General features: G+C 40.4%; 2 protein-coding genes across 4 annotated transcripts in view; one reads left to right on the forward strand and one right to left on the reverse strand.

Moving 5' to 3' along the window:
• Window positions 1–7,992, reverse strand: part of SCYL2 (SCY1 like pseudokinase 2) — a 39,084-nt gene extending 31,092 nt beyond the window's left edge. The window contains exons 1-2 of one of the 2 annotated variants that reach the window (XM_071732962.1): window positions 7,804–7,937; window positions 3,300–3,504 (exon numbers count right to left, since the gene is read on the reverse strand). In XM_071732962.1, the coding sequence (XP_071589063.1) occupies window positions 3,300–3,476 (177 nt within the window). In that variant the 5' untranslated portion in view covers window positions 3,477–3,504; window positions 7,804–7,937. Of the gene's footprint in view, window positions 1–3,299; window positions 3,505–7,803 lie in introns of both variants that reach the window. The other variant, XM_071732961.1, reaches the window with a different exon arrangement.
• Window positions 7,993–8,007: 15 nt separating this feature from the next.
• DEPDC4 (DEP domain containing 4) lies at window positions 8,008–23,668 on the forward strand. 2 transcript variants are annotated; one of them, XM_071732964.1, is made up of 9 exons: window positions 8,008–8,183; window positions 9,512–9,938; window positions 10,447–10,598; window positions 11,121–11,307; window positions 14,581–14,807; window positions 16,456–16,598; window positions 16,812–16,937; window positions 20,925–21,003; window positions 23,395–23,668. In XM_071732964.1, exons 1-9 carry the CDS (start codon window positions 8,099–8,101, stop codon window positions 23,610–23,612), a joined length of 1,644 nt encoding a protein of 547 aa, XP_071589065.1. In that variant the 5' UTR covers window positions 8,008–8,098; the 3' UTR covers window positions 23,613–23,668. The 2 variants fall into 2 exon arrangements, with proteins under 2 accessions (XP_071589065.1, XP_071589064.1); XM_071732963.1 differs by having other exon boundaries at window positions 8,023–8,183; window positions 11,127–11,307.

Raw genomic sequence — 23,668 nt, forward strand, 5'->3', positions numbered from 1 at the left:
TTTGAGCATTTCTTCTTCCTATTATCTGCCCCCTTCCTGCTAGGGATGGGGAAGTGAGTGAGTAGCTGCATGGGTGCTTGGTTGCTGGTTGGAGCTAACCCACTACATCCTCCAAGTCCATTTGCAACCCTGCATTCCTTATGAAACACACACCATACTGACAGTTTAAAGCACGTGTCCTTATTTACAGACATAAATACCTTATAAACCAAAAAGAATGCAAAAATCCTGCTTGTAATATTAGCAAATGGAACTGACAAAAAAAGAAGACAATATAGAAAGGGAGAAAGGTAAAGAAAGATAATTTTCAGATCTTAAGAAATTAGGTAGTCAAAATAGAAAGCAAGTCCTACTTTTTTGATCATGCAAGGAAAAAGAAGTACTGCTGATGTCCATGAACAAAGTTCATGGGGAAAGAAATTAAATAGTGCACCTATCCTTGGTACTTCTTAGCAAGCTGTGGCCCATCACTTCCATTCTAACTCCTGATGCCCTTGCTACTATGAGAAAAAGGCAACCAGGCAGCTAAGGCATGGCACTCTTTCTCTGCTGCCCCCAAGAAGAACAGAAGAATTCAGACACCATATTTTTCAAAAAGATATAAAAAGAATTAGAATGTATTCTAAATTAAAGACTAAAAGCTGTACTGATAACAAAATAGCAATACCTCTTCCTATTCATCTCACCATGTATTGAGAAAGCACGTTAACAACGCCTGTTAAATATAGTGATGATTGCTACAGAAATTCAGATCCTTTTTTCAATGAGATTTTTTAATAGTGTGGAGTAGTAACACCAGAGACTAAGCACAGAACAGTAAGGAAGGAAAAAAAAAAAGAACAGAACAAAACAAACAACAAAAAGAAACCATAAAATTAGGAACTAGAGTTACTAGTGACTAGTGACTATTTATCCTCAGAACTGATACAGTGCTATCAGGGAAAAAAATTTATATGTGATCATGTGAATGACTAAGTCATGAAGAGACAAGCAAAGGAATTTTTAAGGTAGTGGCCAAAGCACTTAATTTCAGAAACTTCAGTGTTTGTTTTCATTTTTGTTCTGTATTTTACCCATATGCACTCACACATTTTTTAATGATTAATCAAATATAACTCGATATGCAAACACATTATGTTTTACTAAAACCTCTCACTTTGCAAAGCAAAGTAGTCTCTGAATTAAAATACAGGAAAGCATTCCAGCATTACTCTGGTCTTTTGCCAGAAAAAGATCTTCCTCCAGCTTTTGGGGGTTTTATTTTTATAAGTTTGCCAATGTTTTTTTATACCCTGCTTTCCTGTAAGTTTGTTTCAGTCGTAAGGTACTGTTTGTCTTGAAAACAAAGATTTCAGATCAACTCTACTGCTGCAATGCTAAACTTCCAAATTCAGCTATTTTATCTGGCAACAGTGCCTTAAATTATTACATGTGCTGTTGTAAAGTGATAACATTGGCAATTAAGTGCTTACATCCTGCTTGTCTGATTACAATACACACTTACTGTAAAAAAGCTGAGTGCTTCTAGCTTCAAATTAGTTATATACACTGGCAATACAGCAAATGTGTGCATCACTTCACAAAAGTGACTGCTACCACTTGGAAAATGACAGCCAGCCACTTCCATATTGCCCAATCAACATTCAAAAGGAAAATGCAAAAGAAGTATGGCTAGAGAACAGGGAAACTGCAATACAACACACCATAAATTGTTCGTATTGCTGCACAGTTTTATTTTGCAAAGGCAAACTGAATGTTGATACGATGCTACCTAACTAGTAATGTTAATAATAAAAGGTAAAGCACCAGCCAGCTAAAACTCCTTGCAGTACAACTGCTGCTGTATTTTTAATGACTAATGATGGCATACCAAGGTAACATTGTCAGTGAGGGTTTAGAAAGATACTGCAGGATCACATGTGATAACACCTGAACACTCTGCAAAATCATTGCCCAGAACACCCCTTCAAAGTGTGAAAAACATGAGTGACAGGAACCAGGTTACACAGACTGTCAAGCAGTGAAACAAGCTCCAGACCCTCAAAGCTACACCTGCTCAAGCGCTTATTGAACATGAAGATTGTATAAAACCTATTAAAACTACCATGCTTTCAATATTATCGCTTCTTCATTTGAACGAGACAAAAAAACCCAAACAAACAAACAAAAAACCCAAAATAAAATCAACCCAACAAATAAAAAAACAACTCGGACATTGTTGAATTCAACTAGACTGCTGCAACAACTAGATAGATGCTTGAGAAGACAGTAAAAGTACCTCATTTACATTATTCAGATTCTGCCACAATCAGATCACACATTCTCCAAGGATTACTTATGCTTAATAGTATACTTCTCTATTTGCTGCAGTTTATTTTCTGACATCTAACAGACCATGTATGTGTTCTCCAAATTTATTCCTTTGTGTCCGTTTCTTTTTGGTACATTTGTAGCAAGAATATCCATTGTCTAAGTGATTCACATCACTTCAGCCTCAAGTTTAACTAAAGACTAACTTACTAGCCCTTCTAGTTACTTGTTGGAAATTCTTTTTCCTCTCCAAGTTTGAAAAAAGACATTTCACATTTCTGCAGTACAAACAAATCATTTTATATAATTGAAGTTCTTAAACTGTTTCTGCCAAACCTTCTTACCAAGTCACAATCCCACTACCATTCACACATACGACTTGAGGTGAGTCAAAAGTTTTCAAACAAGTGCTTTAAACCCTAATACTTTAAGGAAACTAAAATGGAACAATACATCTCTGAAAGCAGCACAGGGAAGGCACAACTCACTTCCTCCACAACCTCCTCTTCTACCCCCGTGCCTTTCTGTCATCTGTCTCATGACTAACCCTTCAATTTCTGTATGGCAGCTTGGCAAAAATCTAGTCTCTCTTTGCTGAGGACAAATGATACTAGTTCAGGATTACTTTAAACTGTAAAAATCAGTAGTGCTGCCAAAGAAAGATGCAAAATAAAACACTTTGGGGGTCAGATCCATGCTAGGACTGCTGCTTCTTGTCAGACAGGTTTTAATTCAGATTAATTCGTGATCTTGGTCTTGAACTCTATGCTATGAATGCAGAACCATTTCTTTCTCCAGAAGCAAACACTTAAAGAAACTATCACCCATGTAGCAGAGAACATTGTATTTAAGTACTGTTGTGTTCTTCACTTAAAGTTCTAGCACTAGTCTGCTCAGTTCGACTATGTTTTTAAAAGCCAAGTACCAGCTGCTACCTTTGAGTCTCTTATCTAAAGCTTATAAGCTTAGGTCTTTACTTGACAACCCACCTGTTTTGTTGATTTTTTGGTCCCATTAAATATCTTCCAAGCCAGACCATTACCACCACTGGCAATGTGTCGGCCAACATCGAATTCCCTGGTGACAGGATTTCCCATGACGGCGCTGGTGACATCCGCCGTCACCTTCGTCACGGTGCTCTTCAATTTATTCAGCATGGACTCCATTGTCTCAGCTCTGCACCAACGTGTTATCCTACAAAGATAAGAGAAAAAGGCTTCATAGTCCCCTCACAATTTCTGTTGAAGCAGGAAGCATGTTGAAAACATGAAAATCCAACAGGATACAGGAGGAACGCAGGGAAATTAATACTGAAATATAACGCTCAAGTTTTTTGCAGTTGTAAATATTCACACATGCCTGGGGATTCTATGTCATTGCTTCTACTCCTTCTCCAAAACTTCTCCATCTCTTGAACATTCTTCATTAGATCTAACAAAGCACTGAGAAATTTAACCATTTCTTGAAAACAGGTAATAGACTAAATCAACAAAGAGACACAAATATGAAGGAAACCAGACTCTTGTAGTTCCAGTGCTCATGGAACTACACATTTTCTGAAGAGAAGGATTTACTAAGATTCCAGATCAGCAAAAGAAGGTATGCCTATTACACAAAAGACAAGTGAAAACTGTGTTCTTTCTTACACTGTGCCTGTCAAAATATAAGCTCTAATTCAGTATTTTACCCACCAGATTGCTGACATTAGTATTTGCATAATCTACGTATTAATGAACTTAAGTATTAATCAGCTGCTGTAGGTAAAGGAAACAAGAAACCATCTCTTTATGCTTTATCTTAACAATACTGTACAAGTTTTTTTTACATCACCTTGCAAATTTAAGAGCTTAAAGACTGTGGCAGCTTACTATGCAGTTCATCTTGCCTTGGACTGTGTATGTCCACAGTTTCCTAAGTTGTTATAATTAGTTCAAAAGAACTGGACTTGCCTTGTCTGCCAGACAGAAGTTCCAAATCCTATGTATGTCCCATTTATAAAATTGTCTAGTAATTGATACACAAAAAGAATGAAGACAGGAAAGAAAAAATGGGGGGAAAAAATGAGATAAATAAAACATTCATCTTTCTTATTGCTGTGAGCAAAGCTGGAGAGACAATACAAGAGGAAATGATTTCCTGGAATTAGTATTATGTGGTATATTCAAAAGCAACACTTAAGGGTATTTCTTCATACTTTTTCAAGTAAGGTGTGAAGTGCACTGATTTCTTCAACCTGTAGTAAAATAAACCTAAGCATCAGCAAATATAATTAAATCCACAGAAATACTATTTTCATTTATGGCCTTATTTGCCAAATACTCCATTCACTGGAATAATCTTCTAAAACTAAATCTTTGAAAAACAGACAATGTCATTCCTATTCAAATGAAAGTGACAAGATTCTGTTGTGATGAAGATGATGTTTGCCAAGTCATGGTTACAAGGGCAAAAGAAGCAGAAAGCACAAGTAAATAATCCACTGAGCACTGAGACTAATTAGCCCCAACGTCCATCTGATGCAAGGTGCTTGCTTGTATGAATGACATCTCCTCTCACTGCATTATACACCTTTATGAGGTGGTGTTCTGGTCTACAGAGATTAACTAGTGCCTATTAATATAAGTACTTAAGCTACACCTTTATCCACATTCAAGACACTGATGGGATTTGTTTCCTTTCCACAGCTCCTTTGTGGCTCAAAACCTGTAGAAACTTATTTCTAACACCTGTATGGCTCAGTCAAGCTTGACTGAAATCAACAACACTAAATAATTTGGACATGCACATCTTCTCCCCCTGCTGCTATAGACTGGGTTGCATGAGAAATCAGGACAAGTAATCTGCTTAGTATTAAATTGGAAAGACAGACTTGTTTTCTAAAAGAAGCAATAAACATACTAAACAAAACTTTATAAAAAGTTGTCTGAGTTATTGAACAATTCAATCCAGTGTCAATGTGCATTAATAATACTAAACTAGTCCAGAGCACACTCTAGCACAGTGCTAAAAGCAACACAGCTTCACTGCTCAGTCTTGACTGTTGTTGCAGTTAAATCCCATCTTCAGCATTCTGCCACAGCAAAATGTAGAAATACAGTAATGCTGTGGCTCCATAGGTATTTCTCCAGTTTCTATGACATAACTTTGTGCTACTAAATGGAAAATCAGACTAAGAGTTTTAAGAAAAAATTAATAAGAAAGGTATCCAGCTGCACAGGTATCTACCTTGCAAATATTCGATTTTAAAATCAGAAATAGTGGTTATGGCTTCAACTTGACTACTCATGAGCAATACCTGATATGACTACAAGCACATCCTGGGTGGAGTTAGTCTTAATTATGGGGAATGTGAATTTTAGATATGAGATGCCAAGTCCAAATACCAGGAGATAATCTTAAGAATAATAAGGTACTTGCTTGATATATATTAAGTGTTTTATTGAGAAAATAGCTGGAAATAAATTACAGAAACATGAAAATCCTTTATTAAGTCATTTCATTACAGCATGTGACATTTTATATCAATGTATTAGTTCTCCTTTATTAATTGTTCTATGGAAAAAATGCATGCAATTCTTAACTGTGCAGCCCAAGACCAAAGAGCCATTAGACATTGTCTAATATCCCTGCATAAAGGAACTTTTCATTAACCTGATAGATAGGTAGAAACAAGAACCATGGAGTATTCTGAATAGGAGCTCATAGGTATTTCCAGCTCTTGGGGATTTTTTTCTGCAGGTATACCATGGAGCAAACTCTATATGCTGAAGAATAATCAAATCAATCCTAATTACTTTAGGATAACCACAAATCTAACTTACTTGGTTTTAAACCTTGTGTGCTTTTTGCATTGTTGTGCATATGCATGTTCAAATTCCTTCGTATAAATGCGACAGGAAGAGTCTTTATATAGATGGTGGAAAAATGGTATTGATTAAATCAGAAGTGGCCTCTGCTGTGGGTGACAGACTAACTGCAGTGAGAAGCCTGGAAGGCCACTAGATGAGAATGTTAACAGCATTCCAGTGTCTGAAGGGTTAGGATTTTAAAAAGCAGGCCTGGTAGGCCCTGTCCAACCTGTTTCTCTCCAGCTTGACAGTATGCAAACTACTGTTTAATTTAGCTACTGAGTAAGCAGTACTGAGAAACTTCCCGGAATACAGCTTGGGGTTTAAGTCTACGTCCATCTAACACTGTGAATTTGTAGAAATCCTCATGTCAACATTTGAACTGTAATCTAAAATAGCACATTACTTTTGCTTTATAAAAACAATTGTTACTACCAACTTCAGTAAAAGCTCAACAGACATCAACAAGACCAACATACACAGAAAATCCATGCCAAAAAAAGACCCCAGAACTATTATGGGTAGTATCTACAATACCACAAATCATTATGATATTAACCAAGTCTGGAATGTGCAACTTTAGTTCTCAACTGCATGGAAACTTGTTTGTTCAGTTTTTAAGACTTGAATTCTTGTTCATGTTAAACAACTGCGTGGTTTTAAAGCTTAAGTTATCCTTGAAGTAATTCATAGCTTCATATGATGTACAGCTTCGAGTGCACACTGTGCAGCACAGTGCCATACACTCTGCCAGAATTTTGACCTATAACAAGCTGGGATTCCCTTCTGTGAACCAAGGCAGCAGGCTGGTGCATGGGGGCACTTCATACCACTCAACCCTAAGTTGCATCCTATCCATCATACTCCAACACCACATCACAGAAGAAACAGGTGCTAGGGAAAAAAAAAAAAAAAAGTTCCAGAAAAAAAGAAAAACCAAAACGCCTAAACCCAAAAATCAATTTGGGCACAACCAAGCTTCTGCATTTGTTACAAGAGGATCAAATGCAGTGATGCCCTGTGCACGGTGCAGCTGCCCTCAGAGTCATGTCACCATGACTTATTTTCAGCATCTTCGGTACTGAGCTGCGACTGAAACCCTACCAAAAACTCACAGAACGAGATCCATGCACAGGGATCTGTTGTTCCTCTCTTGCTGACAGGAGAAACCCAACCCACATGCCGCCCAAACCCCTGGATTCTCTCTTGTGGTCCAGTCCTCCCGGTCGAAGTGTTTACTGCTCTTTACAACGAGACCGGACTGTCACCGCTTCACCGAGAAACACCCGTCAGCGGCAGGAAGGGAATCCCCCCCTTCCCGCTGCCGAAGGGCCGGTGGTCACCGTGCTCCTCGCTCCGCGGGGCAGCCGGGAGGAGCCAGCCTGGGCCGGCGGCGGCCTTGGCCGGCGGCGAGCGGCGTTTGAGGGCAGGTGACCCGCGATCCGCCGTCCGGGGCAGCTCAGCCCTCCCCGCCAGGCCCTGCTCCCGCAAGGATCGCGCCTCCGCCCCTCAGCGCCGAGCTCCCGGGAAGTGACACCGCTGCCCACAGCCCCTGCGGAGCCAGCGGGCCCTGCCCGCTCCAGGCAATGCCGCTAGGCCACGGGCAGCCGCTCCTGCCCCGGGGTGCCGCGGACAGGCCTCTTACCTGAGCCTGCGGGAAGCTGCGGGCGCAGCGCCCGGCTGACCGTCAACCTGTGGGCCTGGCGGGCCGCCTGTCACGCCGGCTCCGGCTCCGGCCGCGGCTCGACCCCGTCCCGCTCCAGCTACTCCATAGCGACGGCGACAGCCACAGCGCCGGGGGAAGGAGGGCGGGCGGCCCGAGCGCGCCTCACTTCCGCCCCGGGGGGCGGTGTTGGGGCGGTGGCCGCGGGAGGTGGCGGAGGGCGGGAAGTGATGCACTCCGCCGGCTTCCGCCAGGGGCAGCCGCTGCCGCCGCCGCGATGGCGGGATGTTTGACTCCAAGGTTCAGGAGGCTCCGGAGTCAGAGCGAGCTACGGCCGCGGCGGGGGAGCGGGCGGCGGCGAGGTGAGGGGGGAAAAGAGTCGGTCGCGTCCCGCCTCTGCCTGTTTTCTCCCGAGGGGTCCGGCAGCGGCTCCGCTTCTGGCGGCGGAGGGGAAGGGAGCGTGCCCGCACGTTGGAGCTGGCGGGGGACGGAGGAGGTGATGGTGAGGGGTTTGGGGAAGCAGCTGAAGGAAGGAGAGAGGAGCTCCCTCTGGTTCTGCCGCCAGACGTGGTGGTGAAGTTTGAAGCCGCGGCTCGGGCTGTGCTGTGTCTGAGCGCTCGGAGCGAAGGGTTTGGGGACGGGAAGGTTGAATGTGTGGCCAGTGTGGTTTTGTCGTCTGCCGGGCCGCGGGTGGGGGGTGGGTGGGTGGTGGGGAAACTGCGGACTGTCGGAGCATCTCTTGGTGAGGTGGGGAGGGCTGGAACTGTTCACCCTGGAGAACTGAAGGCTCCGGAGGTTCCCATCGGTGTCTACAAGTACCAGAAGGTACGATGCAAAGGGGATGGACTCAGGGTTCAGGCTCTTCTCAGTGGTGCCCCGAGAGGTTATGGATGCTCAGCCTTTGGAGATATTCAAAAGCTGTCTGAACATGGCCCGGGTGATCAGCTCTGGGTGACCCTGCTTGAACAAGGGAGGTTGGACCTGATGGACCCCCAGGTCCCTGTAAGCCTTGGCTGTTCTGTGATTCTGTAATGATTTAATGTGTATCACAGAATGGTTTGAATTGGAAGGAACCTTAAAGATCATCTGGTTCCAACTCCCCCTGCGTGGGCAGGGACATGTCCCACTAGACCAGGTTACTCAAAGCTGCATCCAGTCGCATATAGTGTGCGTGGCAATAACAAAAAACCTTCCTCACTTCCTTTAGTGTCTTTTCTGTGGACTGTACCCGACTGGGAGTCAACTTACAAGAATGATCCATGAAGTATTATCTTTATCTTTGTAAAATTAAACTGACTTCTGGAGAATTTCTGAGTGTACCTAGAATCATAGAATGGTAGGGGTTGGAAGGGAACTTTGGAGATCACTGAATCCAACCCCTCTGCCAAAAGAGGATCACCTAGGGTAAGTCACACAGAAATGTGGCCAAACAATTCTTGAAAGTCTCAAGAGAAAGAAACCCCATGACTTCTCTGGGCAGCCTGTTCCAGTGCTCCATCACCCTTATACTAAGGAAGTTTTGGCTCATGGTGAGGTGGAACTTTCTGTGCTCCACTTTGTGTCGGTTGCTCCTTGTCCTGTCACAGGGCACTACTGAATATATATAATTAATTTGAAAGAGTAAAAATATACTTTGAAATGTTAAAGAGTGTATAAAAATCTGTAAAACTGTCATATAAATATTTTGCAGATTGTGATGGCCCTTTCCAAGCAACTCAGCTGTGGAATAGTATTATTCATGCTCTTCACAGTCAGGTGGAAATCAAAAGACGTCGGCAACATCTCAAAACATATAAGAACTGTTTCACGGGCTCAGATGCTGTTGATGTTGTTCTAAGCCATCTTATGCAAAGCATGTACCTAAGCTGCAATGATATTTCTCGGCTGAAGGGAGTCCGTGTATGCCAAGCATTGATGGATCACAAGGTGTTTGAGCCAGCTGGAGCAAAGCTTTGCTTGTTCAAGAATGAGAAAGAAATGGTGTTTGAAGACACAAACACTAGTCTCTATAAATTTGTAGATAGTACTCTTACTCCTCTTCTTCCAAGAAAGAATAAAGACAATCAGAGCTTGTCTCCAGGGAAAATCTGCAAACAGAAGACAAAAAGATATTCCAAGTGAGTTACTCTGAAATTGTCTGGGGTTTTTTTATTTTTCTAAGATGGTAGATGAAATTATGTCTGTGTAATCTAGGTATTAGAGACTTAGAAGCTACGTGCCAGTTTTGGGAAATGTGCCTAAACCACAAATGCTACCTAATATTTATTGGTAGTATTAAACTGCTTTGGTATGCCCTTTGTTACTTAGAGTAGAGTCTGGCACAGTAGCATAGGTGTAGGAATAATTTTGTTTTGCAATCACTTGTGCTAAAATCTGAGAACTAGTATAAGTGAGCTACTTCCTGGAAGCTAGAGAAAAAAATTGAACTAATAAACAATATTTGGATTCAATGTCTTTGCCTTTTCCACAAAGCAGATACAGATGATTGTTTTTCTAGCAGCAGGATAATCCCCAGATACAATGAAGCCTTAAAGTCCTGATTTAATAGCACTGTAGGAAGTGAGAGAAGGATAAATATGTCCTGATCATATTTGTTATGCATGTACTTATTTTTTGCCCAAGCAGAACAAAGTGTGAAACAACACTTTCAAACCCCTTAGCATTAGAAGTAGCTGATAAAAAGAGGGTGGAGGAGCTTCTTCGGCCACTAAACATTCATGCATCTTTACCTCCAAGGATCATGGTTAATGAACCAACTCATCTGCTTTCAAAAAGAGGTGAGGATTGAACTTTGCTTCTTAAAATTTTATTGTTTTTCACTGTGCCTTTTCCTAGTGCCTTATTTCTGTTAAACACTGCCTCCGAATCCAGCATTTAATATATCACTAATGACAAAATAGCTGAATGGGTAAATGCTCACAGTACATAAACTGAAGGGAACAGAACAGGATTAAGTTTTTGCAGGATGGTGCTATTTTGTTTATGCAAATGTCACTTCAGAAGGGAATAGTTTTTAAGTTCAAGTCCATCTGTACTACATGATTCCTTTGCTATTCACGTCTTTTTATGTACCTGTTAATACTTAGATTATTACTAATTCCAACATGATGGAGAGCAATGTTCTCTTTAAAGCCTTCTTTCTTAGTGTTCTTATTTTGATCCCTTTTTCTCTAACACAGAAACTTCACGTTATGCTGTTACCTTGTTTTCTTTGAACTTTTAAAGTTGTGAGCGTGTAAAAACAAAGGTTAGTGTTTTGCATAAGGTCTTATTTTGAAGGTGTTTTTTTATGTTGTCAGTAATAGATGATGTGTGGAAAGAGCAAACGCTGCTACGACTGCTGCAGTTAATTGATGTTCCATTTTTAGAAGACATTTTGGTGTCTTCAGTGAAGCAAAAAACAGACTGTTTTGGCAAAGAAGAAGACCTGGTTATTTCAAACACTTTCCTGGACAGAGAGGTTACATGTAGTTTGAACCTGCCTGAGTAAGTTAAACATTTACAAAACAGACTTGTTAGTTAAGGCTTTATTTTACCTTTGATCACCAACTTGTGTTAAGTGAACAAAACAGAAGTTGCTACACGTGTACGTTTGTAGACAGGGTTGGCATTAATGTATTTTTCTTTGTTGATGTCTTTTCATAAGTTGTAAGGGAATTCCTAAAAAGTATATGTTTATGATTGGACACTTGAGGATTTTACCTCTGTGTTAAAACATTAGCCCCAAGTGTTGAAAACATTCATAGTTTCTAGATCAGATGCTTACTCTTAGGTCTCTAAAACATATATGGGAAACTGAACACATTCTGAGGCTTTTTGTTTGTTTGTCACAGTTCCTGACAATGCTGCTGTAAAGATGTAGAGTCAATGATGCATCTATTGTTAGCATCAGAGAAGGAGAAATTAACCTGTAGCACTGAAGAATGCTTATATCCTGAGCATATAGAGGTGGAAGTAGTAGCAAGTTGTCTTTTGCTTTTTTCCTTAAATTTTCTTATTTTTGGAGTGTTCCCATTGATTTCGGTCTTAGCATGTACTTGTAATGTATATGTCAAGACATTCCTCCTTGTGTGTGTGTCTTAGTAATGCTTATTTCTGTCAAATCAATGCAGTTTGTGAAACTGAGGTTCATCTGTATCCCTAAAGAGACACTTCTATTACAGTTTTTGTGTGTTCTTGCTTTAGGGGGAAAATACTAATAATTTTACACGTGTTCAGAGTTTTGTATAGGATAAAGAAACTTCTAGTTCCAAACTAGATTTATTGCTGGATACCATCTTAACTCTGGGTTTTTCTTCCCAGAATGACTTAATGACCACTGTTTCCTTTAAGCTTTATACTTCCTTTATACTTGATTCTTGGGGGATTGCTGGATTTATGTCTCTTGTGGTTATTACTGTGTATTATTCTGTAGCGTCTTTAAGCATTTGGGTCTTTGCTAGTATCTCAGATGACTAAAAAAATGCTTGCTTCATCACTTTATTCTACTACTAGTTAAGTGGGGACTATAGAAGCATCTTAGGAGACAGTACATTATTTAGGTCTGCTTTACAGCATGCCTAACAAATGTGAAATTCCAGATGTGAAGAATAGCCACTAGTATTTCAAATTGTTGTAGGACTGATTGCCTCAATATGAAAGGGAGAGGGAAGCATGAGTTAGATCTCAAATTTTCTGTTTTCAGTTTTCAAATGGAGTTGTGTATTGCTTGAAATAAGTATTTCTTCTTCACTTAAAAACTTCAAGCAAATCCTCCTTTATCCACCCTCTCTTATATAGCTAACTGGACTGCTTTCTGAATGTGTGACTTACAGAGATGTTTTGCAGTTTATTTTTTCTGTAGTACTATTCTTTTATGGATTACAAAATTAGAGGCAGTGTGACTGCATTGCTCATGGGATTACAACTAAAGAGTTACAATTCCTTTTCTGCTTTACTGCATGATTCAGTTTATGCATCCAGTACACAATTCTTGGCTGCAGCAGTCCTAGCAAAAGTTCATGTTTATCTAGATGGCAAGTAGCAGGTTAAAAATACCTTTGTTTCTGCTCTCCATGATAAAAAATGCAATTGGGCGTGTGTATCTTAAATTATTTTATAGGTTTAAATTATTTTATATCCAGAGTGACAGATAAAGTAATTCTTTTGCTGCCCCCCAGAGTCCTATGATTTTAGATTTCTTCTGAACAAAATGTTTAAATTAGTGACTTTTTCCTCTGACTTTTCCAGCCTCTTTGAACAGTAAGTTGTCTACCTGAATTCTATGTTCACTTTACATTTTCTTGCCCTTAGTTAAGTCATCCAGGCAACAAATGCTTAATAAAACCCATGCCTTTTGAGTAGGTTCTGTAACAAACTGGTTCTGCAGTGACTTGAAGAAAATGACCCTACAACTTTTAAAGTTCTAGAGAGGGGTGTGTTCATTCAGCACTGGGCACACGAGGGGATAATTCCTCTGGAATCCAGGGGCACCAACCTCGCAATCAGGCTTTTGTTATCTACACTGAAGCTTTAAATATTCATTAAATTTCACAGTACACCTATACATGCATCACCTACTCACGCTTCGTATTGAAATTAGTCCCAAGAGGTCATTTTCATAATCTCCTCCCTCTTGTGCTTGCCTAGTGTCTCCTGGGGGTGGTTGTGAGGGTCATGGGGTTGAAGTAAAGATGAAGCAAAGGTCTTTCTCTGGGTAAACTTTTCACTTCTTCTTCTCTGGGCATGTGCATTTCTTTAGTCTTCAGCCAAGATGACAAAATGTTCTGTTTCTTATCTCAAGGTTGCTATAGTTACCAGTTTAGCACATATATTTCCCTCAGCTCTGGCCATACTGACTGCCAGCAGTGCTCCACTCCGGCCTCCAGTCGGGAAACATGGGGACACCATCCATAACTCTGCTGCCTCCTTTGAGGACACAGCAGAATCAGTCTGGAGGAGAAAAGACAGCTCAGAAAGCACCGTGCCTTGGCTGTCCCCTCACAGGACACTTTCTGCTCTGCCTTTTGAAACCCCACTGTCTGTCCCTCATTGGCCTCATGGGCCATTAGCGCGCTTGCAGCAAGTGTGGGGAGAGAGAGACCTTCTGAAATCTTTGTTCCTGAAGCCAAAACATGATGATGATGACTTATACACCCTTATACTACATCCTTATGAGGTGATGACTACCTAAACAATTTCTTAGCTTCTTTTAAACAAGCATTCTGTGTTAGCTTCTATCAGGTCAATGTGACCCCTAGACAATTACTAGCAGGCATTTTATATTAACCCTTACATCAGCAGTCTTCTGGGTTTTCAACTATATTCTTCTTTTTCTCTTTTTTCAAACTAATTTTTTGTGTCATTTCCCTGAAGATTCAGTCCCTTGCTTTTTCACTCAGCTTAGCCCTGTTAGGTTTTCATTATGTCTGTTGAAGTAATGGTGGGAGTGGTGTTTGGTTTTAAATAATAGCTAAATTAGGGAACTGTCCTGGGGTCAGTGGTGGTCTGATGTGATCGCAGCTTGTTTTGATCTGGGCATACCTCAGGTGTATGGTCTGTAGCACAGGAGAACCATGAAAGCTGCTTATTTGAGCATGTCCTCAAACTACTGTAGTGAAATAAGTTACATATACAGTTCAGTAAGCACCAAGTGTAATGCTGTTGTTCAAATATATGGCTATACCTGCATGGTTATTGCTCTCTAATTTTTTTAAGTATTAAATAAGAGTAGGTGGAGTGTTTTAAAGTAAGCACTAAAACTAACTTTTCCTTCTACAGGCTTGACAAATGGCTCTATGCTGCAATGGAATGCTTGGAGTATTTCCCAGACCAGTTCATAGTGATGGTTACTCAGCAGTTACCTCAAAGTGCTAACAAACTGAGCAGTCTCAATACATACAAGAAGATTCTTTTTGACGTTATAATAAAGTACTATAGCCAAAAGAAGGACCCCCTTCTTGCCACTCAGGATCTCGATATTCATTCAGGAATTATAGAACTTATAGGTAAGACCAAACTGGAACAAAAACTGCAAATGAAACTATATAAAGGATGGAACTTACTAAGCATTGATTGGTTGAATCATAACACCATTTGCAATGTAGTTGCAAATGCCCTTTGATTTGTAGGTTGGAAAGGAATGCTCCAGGTCACTAATCAGAACGTCTGCTCAAGGCAAGGACAAATACCAAAATTAGATCAAGTTGCTTAGGGCCTGGTCCAGCTAAATCTTGAAGATCTGCAAAGACAGAGATTCAACAACCTCATACTTTATTTCTTTTTGATGAAGTTGTAGCCATAGTTTCACCATTAGGAAATAATTCCCTGTTTTGGTGCATTAGTCTGTGTTCTTGGGGCCTCAGCTGTGTTCTAGTTCATACTAAGTCACTGCTAGGAGATTGTACTTAACAATTTTATAACCACTTTTTTTACAACCACTTGCTGTAGAATAGATTAGGGGCACTGGTGCATAATAACGTGGATTGTAGTAAAAATTTTCTAGTAGAATCCAGTGCAGTTAACCATACTAGGATAAAGTGCTGTTGCTCTGACTCTAGTGCAAGAGGGTGAGCTCAAACTAGCTATGAACATCTGCATATTCAAAACACTTCTAATGGTAGTTTGCTGCAATTAGCTGAAGTGTGACTTCTTTTTGTTATCAATGTATATATGGTTTTAACTTTATTTTCTTCAGTTGTTAAAGTTAGGTTTAAAATGACTGTTAATACATATCTGTTGTGAGGGCAAACATTGCTGTGCTTGTTATCTTTAAGATAAACAGATCTAGAGTACTTACATTATAATTAAATGCAGTTGGTCAAGCTAGCCCAGGTCATTTATTGAGCCTTTTTATATTTGAACTTTGTTCCCTATAGTCTTTCTTTTAAATTAACTCGGCAAAGCTTTTATCACAGATTAGAGAAAATTTTGAACTTTTATGTAGAAATTATTTAACTTCCTGTCTTCATAACTACACTTTTACCTGCCTTGATCATGATCTTTGGCAATTTTCTTTCCTGCTTTTTTTTCTGCCCATCTTTTGGAAAAAGGTCACTTACCTTTTCGGTGTTCTGTTTGAGTAAAGATTGTTTCAAACGGCTTGTGATACACCCCTGAAAGACCTGGATTATTTCTTGTAAAATATAACCTCTGTCCCAGTGTTAGGACAGAGGTCCAAAAATCATACATACAGAAAGAAAATCATACATTTAAAAAATCATACATAGGTTCTGTTTCTGTATCTGCCCTTGTCTTGCCCTTGTCTTACACAAGTTACTTGGCTTTTTGATAGTTCCTCACTTTGACAATGAAGATAACTAGAATTATCATCTAAAGGGATTTTTACAGGAAACTATTTCCACTTTATCACATTTCCTTGAGAAATTTATTGCCTAATCACATAGTAATGTCCTGTATATGTTGTCCAAGTACATCTGTTCTCTTGCTAGCTATGGGACAAAGGCTTTAAGCTTATATTGGTTAAATGCTGTATTGAGTCTTTTCTCAAAAGGTTTTACAAGTCACTGAGATAATCTGCTTTATTTGGAGGGAGAAGCCCCCAAAATTGAATTATTACTGGAATTTACATATGTATTCTTGACTCTGAAAATTAATATCTAGTTGCACTGGATACACTGTTTTACTCCATTGCAGAAAAAGGAAAAACAGATCAAGCTCTAGAGGCATCACAACTTTATTTTAAATTATTAGCACCAAATATCAGAGAAGAACTACACAGACTCCTGACATTTGCAGCCATTGCATCTGAACCTGAGGGCTACAAATTACAAAAACAAGTAAGTATCATATGTTTAGTGAGGGAAATAGCACTTTCCTATAGAAAAGCTAATGCTTTTCCCTGGACTCAGAATTATTATGTTTACTGCTTTTCAATGTGATCTGTTTTAAAACAAATACCAAGATGTTCTTCCCACTGATACCATCATGTCAGTCTTTGTTGGCACACTGCAAGGTCATCTAATGCCAAATTTGGGTTCTTCATTTTCTAGTTTGACAACAGATCGGTGATCATCAAGACTTGCGCGAAGTTCATCTTACAAAATAAGACCTTGTCTAAACCACAGGCAGAGCTGCTTACTCAGTTTCTGATGGACAATCATTCTGAGCTCTTCAAGGTAGTATTTTCCATACCTCGTTGGCTTTGTCATTTTGCATGTTAAAAGCCATGAAGTGCCTTTTTGGGGATGGGAGATTTGAGCAGAGTTTAATAGTCCATCTGTTACAGTGTAATGGTAAAGGGTAAAAAGCTATTTCAGAGCACAGAGGACTGCCTTTTGAGAGCTTGGCAATCCTCTCCATACAGTGTAATTTCTCTAGTTGTGCTAAAAAAATATTTGAAATATTAAGAAATTTTTACTGAGGCCTTTTGGTACCTTTTTTCTGATGGCTGTCTACTAAATTTTTAGATTTCATAGTGTCTTTGTCCTTTAGGCCATGTACTCCAAGTGATGTGTAAGACAGCCTGCTCTGTTGTCCCAGTGTACATGAACAGCTTTGACAACACTTAAGAGTTCCTTTTGGTGTTTTTTAATGTTAACTGTTGCGGCGAGCCTTCTCTCGGGGACACGGCTCTTCTCCGGAGCTCTCTTGCCGTCTCTCTTCCCAGGCGTCTCTCTGCATCCTTCTCTGCTTCTGGGAGCATGCCTTTTATTTTGCCCTTCAGCCCCGCCCATTTCCGGCTGGGGCAGGCCCTAATTATTGGGCACAGCTGGGCCTGAGCTCCCAGTTCATTATCGGCGACAACTGGTGACTTGTGGTTCTCACTACATTTCCCCCCTTTTTGTTATTTGTTGAAAATAAACTTCATTTTTTCAAACATTTCATTACTTTTTAAACATTTCATTATTTTTCGTTCAATAATTTACAATTATTCTTATATTACGGCCTTTCATTTACAAATAATTTGAACATTTCATTATTTTTCATTTTTTCAAACATTTAAACATTTCATTATTTTTCATCGGAGGGAAAATTCGGGCTCCTACGGGCTTTTTCGCCTCTTTAGCCTCTGTTGTCAGCGGCAGATGAGGTCTCAGAACACCAGCTCAGCTTTCGCTGGTACTCGCCACCTCGGAATGCCTGGCCATGCAGAGGCTTCTCCGAGCATTCAGCGCACCAGTCTTATCGCATGTCCCTCGGGCTCCGTTTCAGGACCGCACTATCGCGTGTCCCTGGGAGACTCCGTTTCAGGACCGCACTGACTTGATGCACACTCAGAGCTCTGCTTCAGCTTCAGCATTCCTCAGGTTTGAATTCCGCGTGCCAACTTGCTGCGTCCTTCGAGCCTCGTTCTTCTTACCGCTTTTCGGCTTCCCTCCTGGCTGGCTCGCCATTCCGGGCTGTTGTATACCTTGCCGTGCTGGGCTTCTATTCCGAGCTCTTCACAACGCTTACAGCATTTAAGCCTGGCCTTGTGGAGCTTCTCTCGTGGTTGCGTATTTGGAGCTCTTTATAGAGCATCCTGCACCATCGTAGTGGCTCCATCTGACGTGGTTGCGTATTTGAAGCTCTTTATATCGCCTTCCGCATTTAAGCCTGGCTTTGTAGAGCTTCCCGCAACCAACGTGGTCATGTAGAGCTCTTTATCTCACCTCAGCATTCACGGCTGCTGTTGTTGCCTGCATTCTCCACCAATTGTTGCAGCGGGCCCTTCTCTCGGGGACACGGTTCTTCTCAGGAGGTCTCTCGCCGTCTCTCTCCCCAGGCAACTCTCTGCATCCTTCTCTGCTTCTGGGAGCATGCCTTTTATCTTGCCCTTCAGCCCCGCCCATTTCCGGCTGGGGCAGGCCCTAATTATTGGGCACAGCTGGGCCTGAGCTCCCAGTTCATTATCGGCAACACCTGGTGACTTGTGGTTCTCTCTACATTTCCCCCCTTTTTGTTGTTTGTTGAAAAATAGCAATAATTTACAATTACTTTAACATTTCATTTTCAATAAATTTCATTTAAATATTTCATTATTTTTTAAACATTTAACATTTCATCAACATTTTTCATTACTTTTTTTTTTTTTTTTCTTTTTTTTTTTAAACATTTCATTATTTTTCAACATTTTTTCGCCTATTTTTGGGGAGGGAAAATTCGGGCTCTTTAGCCTCTGTTAGCAGGAGATGAGGTCTTAAAACACCAGCTCAGCTTTCGCTGGTACTCGCCACCTCAGGATGCCTGGCCATGCAGAGGCTTCTCCGAGCATTCAGCGCACCAGTCTTATCGCGTGTCCCTAGGGCCCCGTTTCAGGACCGCACTGTCACGTGTCCCTGGGGGCTCCGTTTCAGGACCGCACTGACTTGATGCGCACTCAGAGCTCTGCTTCAGCATTCCTCGGGATTGAATTCCACGTGCCAACTTCCTGCGCCCTTTGAGCCTCGTTCTTCTCTCCTGCCTGGCTTGCCATTCCGGGCTGTTGTATCTTGCCGTGCTGGGCTTCTACTCCGAGTTCTACACGCCGCTTACAGCATTTAAGCTTAGCCTTGTGGAGCTTTTTTTCGTGGTTGCGTTTTTGGAGCTCTTTATAGAGCGTCCCGCAGCAACGTGGTGGCTCCATCTGGCGTGGTTGCGTATTTCGAAGCTCTTTATATCGCCTTTCGCATTTAAGCCTGGCTTTGTAGAGCTTCCCACAACCAACGTGGTCGTGTAGAGCTTCTTATTTTACCTCAGCATTCACGGCTGCTGTTGTTGCCCGCATTCTCCACCAGATGTTGCAGCGAGCCTTCTCTCGGGGACACGGCTCTTCTCCGGAGCTCTCTTGCCATCCCTCTCCTCAGGCGTCTTCATCTCTTGTCTGCTTCTGGGAGCATGCCTTTTATTTTGCCCTTCAGCCCCGCCCATTTCCGGCTGGGGCAGGCCCTAAATATTGGGCACAGCTGGGCCTAAGCTCCCAGTTCATTATCGGCGACACCTGAGGACTTGTGGTTCTCTCTACAAGTTGTGCTAAAAAAATATTTGAAATATTAAGAAATTTTTACTGAGGCCTTTTGGTACCTTTTTTCTGATGGCTGTCTACTAAATTTTTAGATTTCATAGTGTCTTTGTCCTTTAGGCCATGTACTCCAAGTGATGTGTAAGACAGCCTGCTCTGTTGTCCCAGTGTACATGAACAGCTTTGACAACACTTAAGAGTTCCTTTTGGTGTTTTTTAATGTTAACTCCTAAATCCAAGAAAATAAACAGAACTGTAAAATAAAATACCCTTTCTATTTAACTTGATCACTTATGTAACTATAGTAATATTTTACAAATGTCTGAATTTGTTCCATCATATTGTCACATGTGAAAAGATGCAACCTTCCCAGACCCTATATTGACTTCTTAAATTCATGTTGTGATGCTTCTCTGTTTTCCTCACCTGTAAAATTCCTCATTAAATCACTAGAGATGAACTAATTATCTCAGCTCTGTTAAGAGAGCTGTAAAATGCCTTAGACACTGTCTAGTTATAAAGAAGCCTCAGAAACATTGGTTTAGTTTTTGTAAAATGTTATTTTAGTTCTTATACAACCTGTTCTTTCCAACTTCTGACCTCAGCTGGAGAGACATGGAAGGTTTTTTTAATTAGTTTGAAAGTATAAAGTGGTTACTGTGAGTTTTGTATATGTTAATATACAGCAAAAAACAAATACTACTTTGTTGTTGTTGTTGTTAAGGTTTTGTAATGAGGATTAGGGTTTTGATTCATGGAGGAGGAGCCAGATCTGCCAAATGATGTGCCCATTGCTTCATAGCAGTGACAGAACTGTGGATGGTGTCTTGCTTTTTTGTTCACAACTGCAATTGAGAGCCTTTTGTATTATTTCAGTTCAAAGTCAAAATCAGTTCAAAGTCTACACTACAGTTTTTGCTGTAGTTCAGTGGAAAACAACATAGAACATCTGCCTTCCTATCTCTTTGGCCAGAAATATCAGGATTAAACATATAGATATGTGTTTTAGTGAAGTTTTATGAGAGATTTTGGATATGTACCTAAATAAATGTAGGCATAGATTCTTCTGCAGTTAATTATGTGATGTCTTTTTTGGTTTTTTTAATCATCTTAAAGCTTTTGATTATCAAAATACAGATGTATTGGTTTTGTAATTTTTTTCTTTGCTGGATTTTATTTTCAGACACCTTTAACTCTTCTGGAACTAACCAGCAGGAAACTTGAGAGTTTGCTAGAAGGACAAAATCCAGATATTGATTCAGGTAGATGACATTATACATGGTTTCATATAAACCTTGCTGTACAAATCAGTTTATCATCACCTGTCTGATTTTTGTAAAGACTGTGTTCTTTTCCTTTATTAGAAGTGAAACACTGAAGTGACTAGTGGCAAATCCACCAAATAACTACATTATTTGCTGTAAACACGATGCTGATCTCTGCATATTAGAGAACAAGGTTTCTCTTGTTTATTTAGTTTGAACGCATCCTAAATTTTTTTTACCAAATAATTACTTCTGGACAACTTAATGAAAATGTGGTTCCTGAAGTGATTTGCTTATAATTTGGTTTGTGAATTTGATGTGATTTTTATATTTAGGAACAGCATTCTTGTATTTCTGCCACAAAGCACCTAAAAATTCTCATAGAACTTAGTATTTAGAGTTTCTAACAGATGTCTTGAGCACAGACCTAGATGATTTAGTGTTTTGAGGCACTTTTCTGAGTAAGCACGAAGTGTATTCAGAGCTTAAGCCTTACAGAAGGGTTGTGAAGCCTAAAAGGAAGGCATTTGACACTTGGTGTCTATGTGGGATTTGTGTTTTCCTGCTCATTTCCTTAATGAGGTAACATTCCATCTGGCCTTGCATCTTTCAGCACAGTGATTAGAAGGGCTGGCTTAAATAACTTAATTTTCCTCCGACTCTAGCTGCTTCCTTCTGACTTCTGTATTGCCAGTGTATTGTGTGCTTAAACATTGAAGAGAAACCACTAGGGAACTGAATAATACTGAAAGTTATTGCACTGTTTAATACTGTATTTAATAGAGCAGCTGTCTGAGAGGTAGTTTTGATACACAATCTTTTACCATCTGTGTTGGGTTCTGGCATGTCTCCAGATTGCTTCCAGTTCAGTGTTCTGAGTCTATGGCACATTGTGTACCCAAAGAATGCAGAAATGAGCCACAGAGGAAGGAGCCACCATTCTACTATATTAGAGTTTGTGTGAGGTCCAGCATCACATTGAACAGAGAAGTGAAGTACAATCTCCATGCTGTATTCTCCCCACTAATTTTGGAGTGTCAATCTGTAAATGCACAGAGATTTCATGTACATGTTGAAATAGCCAGTTAGATCTGATGGCAAGCTCTTCAGGATGGCATATTCCTTCTTTCCTTTGTCTCACGTTCTGGAGTGACTTTCCCTTTTCTCATGGAGGAGACAGGAGGAAAATCTTTCCTGAGAGCTACTGGGCATTCTTGGCTGGTGAACTTCTGAAGTGCAGGTGGGAGCAGGAGTAAAAGCTGGGGGGCCCTGAAAGGAATCTTACCTATTGCAGGGAGTTATCCTTGTGTTTGTTGGAAAGAAACATTCCTAAAAACAAGGAGGGAACTCTGGATGGTTTTCATCTAGTAAGACACTTGAAACCACTGGAGTAAAGGATCCATCCTGAAACTTTAAGAGTTAATTTCTTTGCTAGAAGTTGTTAAGGTTTCCCTTTAGAAAGAGCTATCTTTTCTCGATCTAAACTTACTTCTTACTAAACCATAAAAAGTAACCTACATTTTGTGGTTGGCAGACTAATTGTAAAAGAAGGGAAGGACAGGTCCACATGACAGATCTGGCAGCTCAGGTTATTACTACCCTGCATGTGAACCCTTAAGAAGATGGTGTTCTGTCCAGAAGGAATAGTCAGAATTTTTTCCCCTTCAGGCAATTGACAGTTGTTCAGCCAACTTGCTCTCTAACATGCATAGGAGGAAAAACTGTCTGTGGAGAAAAACTATCTTTCCTCAGGCCTGCCCAGTGAAGGGCTTTGAATCTTTCCAATGCAGCACTCCAGTGCTTAGGTTCATAGCAAAGCTAAGTCATGCTTGAGTTGTGGATCTCTTGGAACTGGACTTGCTCAGCCCTTACCCTGAACCTCTGCCTGTTACATCACCTCTTTTTCTGGTGCCCAAACCATGCTGAACCTTAGAGTTCTGAATTCTATTCCTTATTTCAGAGGTGAGGTTCTGAAGCAACTGTTTCTCCCAGTTATTTAAAGTGTGTTATGCAGTGTACCCTGCTACAGATCTGAGCAGAACTGCTGGATCGTGCCAACTGCAAGGTGCCATTCTTGTCATGTAGCATTCTTCATTCTGGTTTCTGTTTGCAAGAATTATATTGGTCGTTTGCCTTGGAGGCCTATTTGCAACTCAAAATCATCTGATACTGTACATGAAACACTGCTTTCCAATTTTGTTTTTAGTTTTGAAAATAATGTTTACATGTTCATCTATGCTTAGTGGAGGGCTGCATGTTTCACATTGTAGAGAACTGTAATCACATCTGAGCTGCAATATCATTATACCTACATGTCTGATCATATTTTTTAATCAGGGTCTTACATGATGCATTAATCTTAATCTGAATCTCTGCTTTCTTATAAAGGGTTCACCTTCTGTCAGCGTGTGACAACTAAAGAATACGAAGATCAAAAACAACAAACAAATCAGTATCTTCTAGCACTGGTCAAAGAGATGGACAATGACCCCACTATTACTTTGAAGCAGAAGAAGAAATTAGTTAAAGAATTCCGAAAATACCATTCTCTTATCTATTGTAGTGGTTGTAAAACTGCATGTGAATTTTGTACTCCAAATGGTTAGACATCAATACAGCCTTTATTAAAAAAAAAAAAAAAAAATTAAAAATGGGGGGAATG

This window comes from Heliangelus exortis, chromosome 1 (genome assembly GCF_036169615.1).
Source record: "Heliangelus exortis chromosome 1, bHelExo1.hap1, whole genome shotgun sequence".
In the NCBI taxonomy this organism is placed as follows: Eukaryota; Metazoa; Chordata; class Aves; order Apodiformes; family Trochilidae; genus Heliangelus; species Heliangelus exortis.